General features: G+C 38.3%; 1 protein-coding gene across 1 annotated transcript in view; it reads left to right on the top strand.

Moving 5' to 3' along the window:
• LOC149096505 (uncharacterized) overlaps positions 1 to 5,000 on the top strand; it is an 11,665-nt gene that overhangs the window by 580 nt on the left and 6,085 nt on the right. Inside the window, exon 2 of the mRNA XM_089280907.1 lies at positions 4,829 to 5,000. This exon is cut by the window's right edge and continues 233 nt beyond it. Coding sequence (XP_089137033.1) covers positions 4,829 to 5,000 — 172 coding nt within the window. The remainder of the gene's footprint in view (positions 1 to 4,828) is intronic.

Below are 5,000 nucleotides of genomic sequence, written 5' to 3'. Positions count from 1 at the left end.
TCAACGTGTGCCTAAAGAAACATCTGTATTGGTTTTTCAACGCTTTCCTTTCATATTGAGTGATTAATTGCAAAACTGAGTGAGGTTACCACAACTTTCTGGAAATCTGTTTCAAAACTTAGGTTAAACTGCAATTCAGTCCAATGATCCGCGATGGAGCCTTGTCTCGCAATAAATTCTGAGCTTCATTTTCATATTGTTCGTGATACTCTTTCTTTCTCATAACCGGTGTCTGATTTCGAAAGTTTAATCATTTTTCTTCAATATTTTTCTCATAATAAACCTGTAAGTTTACCGTAGTGCTTGTTTAGTTTCCGCAACGATGGCGAAAACATGACCTTAAGACTCAGTCGAAAGAACCATCAATTTTTATCATCAATTATTATTATTATTATTATTATTATTATTATTATGACTCGCATATTTACAATTTTCACAGAAATAGATATACAGATTAAGTTAAAAATGCTTGATAATAGCAACAGCGCGAACCCACAGGTAGCCTGGGCTAATCTAGGCGGGCCACATCTATATTTATATTAAAATAAATAAATAAATAAATAAATAAATAAATAAGATTAGATGAGAACACAAAGAAAAAACAACTTTGATTACATTGTAAATGAATACATCAAGGTTGTCAAATCTTAAACTACGGAGAAAGATATAATGACATGGATGATAATGTACACAACTAAAACAGTAGTGAAAATAACGTCCGAAAAAAATTCATGTACACATTTGCTTTAGTCGTGTAGATAGACCATCCATGCCTTTATATTTAATTACGTTGCCGTTCATGGGCTATAACACACGACATCTAGGCGCATAATTAATTGAATTTGCTAATACGCACGATGCATTTAAGATAGTAAAACCCCTCAAGGCCAGCATAAACGCATGCAACATATCAACACAACATACTGTCGTCGCCCTGTCGGTCCCTGTTGTACCAACGAAGATTTTGCTTAATATGACAATTAAAGAGGGCAAACAGGCATGTAAAAGATGTGCACAACAATGTCTGCCCTATGTTTCCTGCGTTTATCTGAGCTTTAGCGGCAATTGAGAAGTCCACAACAGCAATTTAATAAACGCTGGTAGAAATTTCTTCGAGAAAAAAAAAAGAACATTCTATTTAAGTCTACCGTAAAGTGCCGAACGTAACGACCGTCGTAAAAGTTGGCGTGTTAAAGATTCCCGCTGCCCCACAGTTTCTCCTCTATTGGTAAGACGCAGTGTAACTCACCCCCGTTAAAGTTACCTTTCGTTTATAGAAAAGACAATTTCTGATTTACCTTGTGCTTCTATTTCAAACGACAAGTTCTCGTGCAAGACCTTTCAAATGAGTTTGATTTGCATGCAAATGAACCTGTAGGCTAAACACATTTTCATATGAATGGTTTCGCACGAAGACTTGTCTTGACACAGAGGCACAAGGCAACTCGTGAATGACTTATTGTGAGTGTTTTAGGGGCGGGGGAAGGGGGAAGAAGGGGAGAAGTTGGAAAACCGGGATTGAGAGCAAAGGAGAATTTGTGCTGTGGTGCATATTCTACATTTTGAGGATGTAGGCTTGACAAAAGTGGATATATTTTTTTTATACACTGTCGATCAACCAATCAGATCTAAGCCGTTTTGTCTCAAGGGTTAGTTACATATTATTTGCCCTATTGTTATGTTGACAAACAGTATTGCTGACAAGATATCCACAAGCAGAAAACACTTCGTTGAACACAGAAACGCCAGCAAAGATACAAACAATGCAAACAATGTAAACAATGTAGAATATGTCACTCCCATCCAGACAATACAAACAGGAAATAGAATTCGTGATCATCTTTATTGAAAAGCACAGCGCCACTTTCCTTACAACTACCACTGCTTATTCAAGAAAAGTCCTTGTACAAGACAATGGTGTGTTCAAATAACTCAGTTCTTCAAGGCAAACAAGAAAGCATTTTAGAGATTCCAGGTGTATATTGGTCACGCTTTGCTTCGCACGAACAACAAGTTGTCAATCAAACGGTGACCAGTTTGTCTGAGTCGAGCGGTCGGTGGTGTTTTTAGCACAAGCGTTGTGCTTTATTCAAGATACTATTGAATGGTTAGGATAAGGAAAGAAATGAAAGCCTTCATTGTACTATGCTTCTCGCTTTGCCTTGTGGGAAGTAGTAAAGGTGTCATACTTTTAGCTTTACTTTTAAGGCATCTAATTTCGCATGGTTGAAGTGCCGTGTTATGCAATCTCGAGATGTTCCAAAGATTGAATCCCTTTCCATCTGAACTCTGTTCAGACACAGAGTAAGGTTTGGAGGAAGGTGTGATTGAAATTCATCCATCCTTAATTTTGTAATGTTAAATGTGTTAAACGATGACAAACCTAAACTACTATTTGTCCTACGTTATGCTACGCAAGAGTGAGTGAGCCTGTCAGCATACTGTTCAACGTGTGTTTCAAGAAACATCTGCTTTGGTTTTTCAATACTTCTCCTTCATATGGTGTAATTTTAATGCAAAACTGAACTAGTTTTCCACAACTTTCTGCAAACCTGTTTCAAAGCTTAGGTTAAACTGCAATTCAGTCCAGTGATACGCGATGGGACCTTGTCTCGTAATAAATTCTGAGGTTTATTTTCACATTGTTCGTGATACTTTTGCTTTCTCATAACCAGTGTCTGATTTCGAAAGCTTAATCATTTTTCTTGAATATTTTCCACATAATAAACGTATAAGTTTACCGTACGTGCGTGTTTAGTTTCCGCGACGATAGCGAAAACGTGACCTTAAGACTCGGTCGAAAGAACACAAAGGAAAAACAACTTTAATTATATTGCAAATGAATATATCAAGGTTGTTAAATCCTAAACTACGGAGAAAGATATAATGACATGAATGATAATGTGCACAACTAAAACAGTAGTGAAAATAACGCCCGACAAAAACTCATGTACTCAATTGCTTTAGCCGTGAAGATAGATCATTCATGCCTTTATATTTAATTACGTTGCCGTTCATGGGCTATAACACACGACATCTGGGTGCATAATTAATTGAATTTGCTAATAACTGAGCATGGTACAACCCTCAAGGCCATATGGCAAACGCACTCAACATATCAATGCGACATACCTTTGCCACCCTGTTGCACCATCCAACATCTTGGAACACATTCTAACTTGGGCAAGCATTTTCAAGACGTACGCAACAACTGCACTAAGTTGCCTGCGTTTGTCTGCGCCTTAGTGGCCATTGTGACGTCCACAATGGCAGTTTAATAAACGCTGGTAAAAATATCTTAGATAAAAACGGACATTCTATTGACAAGCTATCGTAAAGTGTAGAACTTAACGATCCTGGTTATAGCTTTGGGTTTTACCTCTTGCAGGCCCTTTCCAGCTTCCATGCTTTCGCGGGCAAACGATTAATATTCTGCATTTTGATAAAGTCGAAGCTCTCGCAAACGACCTCCTTAACAATTAGACCCGTGGCCCTTGAGGGCGAAGGGTCTAATTGTTTTAGTATCACCCAACTAATCGGACAGAAAAGGTAATAATAAAGTTAGCAAATGCAAGTTGAAGAAATATTTATTTGGGAATAAAACGAAAGAAAGCGTCACGCTCGATGGCGCCAATTTCGCTACTCGATGACTATTACTAATAGTCCCCTAGTAGCGTAGCCAATCAAAATGCAGGATTTGCATCAGTCCACTAGTTGGGTGATACTAACTATAGTTAGTCGCTTACAAGAATGAACTCTCGAAAGCAACTGCACGATAAAACAACAGTGGGTGGTGGCCTACTAGAGCTTCAGAAACTCATTAATGATTCATACAATAAAAATAATAATAATGTTTAATGAGTGTCTTTCTATATGATATAGACACGACTTAACTTTACGTTCAATTATTACCTCGTCGAGAACCATTAGAGCAGTGTGTGCAGTTTTATTAAAATGTTGGCAAAATTTATTTAATTTTGCTTTAATCTACGTAATGTTCTTCTTTCAAATCAAGCCGACGTCAGTAACTTGTTTGCTATATTATGATCTTGTTATATGTTCAGGATAATCGTTCCTGTTTTAGTTTACAAAAGCTTTTGCAACTCCGTATATATTTATGGTTATGCAAATAAACCTAGCTGTTGTTGATTTATATGTAAAAGAAACTGGATGGCCGCTTACAAGAGTTTAAAAACAAAGGAAAACTCTAGTTGGGTATTTCCAAAAGTGGTCGCAGTCGCTTACGAGAGCTTTTCATTACAAAGTGTAAGTTACAAGTCAAGCGGGGTTTCACAAAGGTGGTCGTAGTTAATAAGTACTTAATGACTGGCCCCAAGGCAAACAGTGAGTTTTGTTTCCCCGTGACCCTCAATGTTCCCCTGGGCGAAGCCGAGGGGAACATTGAGATCGAGGGGAAACAAAACTCACTGTTTCCCGCGGGACCAGTCATTGACTGTTTTGTTATACCTCCCAACGCAATAGTAAAACGCGATATTATACAACCCAATTGAAACGCGCTTTGTCAAATTCGATATTGTAACACTTCCTCATAATGTGTCACTTAAATCAAGAGCGTTAATCCCTACTCCAGGCATAATCCGGGACTTTCATGCAAGGCTGGCTCCGTAAACTGGGTGTAAAAATTACACAGTTCTGAGTGAGGCTGACCGTGCTCAAGAAAACGTATTGAACAATGTCAGCAATCCAAGATGAGCGCTTTTGTCATTTTCACTCATCACTCATTTTGTTCTAGTTATTTGTCACTAATGTTCGTTAAGAAATGCAGTTTTGTCGTTACTGTAGTCGACTGATGTGTCCTTACTTACAGGGGATGGGTGTAACAATTACACAGTCCTGAGTGAAGCAGACCGCGCTCAAGGACAAATAGTGATCAACACCAGCAGTTATAGATGCGATAGGGATGACCTGGTACCAGGTTGGTATCGTTTCCAAGGAGTTGCCGGAAATCAGATGGCGGACAAATGTGTCCCCACGAATTA

The sequence above is a fragment of the Orbicella faveolata genome, unplaced genomic scaffold (assembly GCF_042242905.1).
Source record: "Orbicella faveolata isolate gen_17 unplaced genomic scaffold, um_ofav_v1 contig_48, whole genome shotgun sequence".
NCBI classification, from domain to species: Eukaryota; Metazoa; Cnidaria; class Anthozoa; order Scleractinia; family Merulinidae; genus Orbicella; species Orbicella faveolata.
Note: the sequence above shows the minus strand (reverse complement) of the source record. Positions and strands in the feature narration are given on the sequence as shown.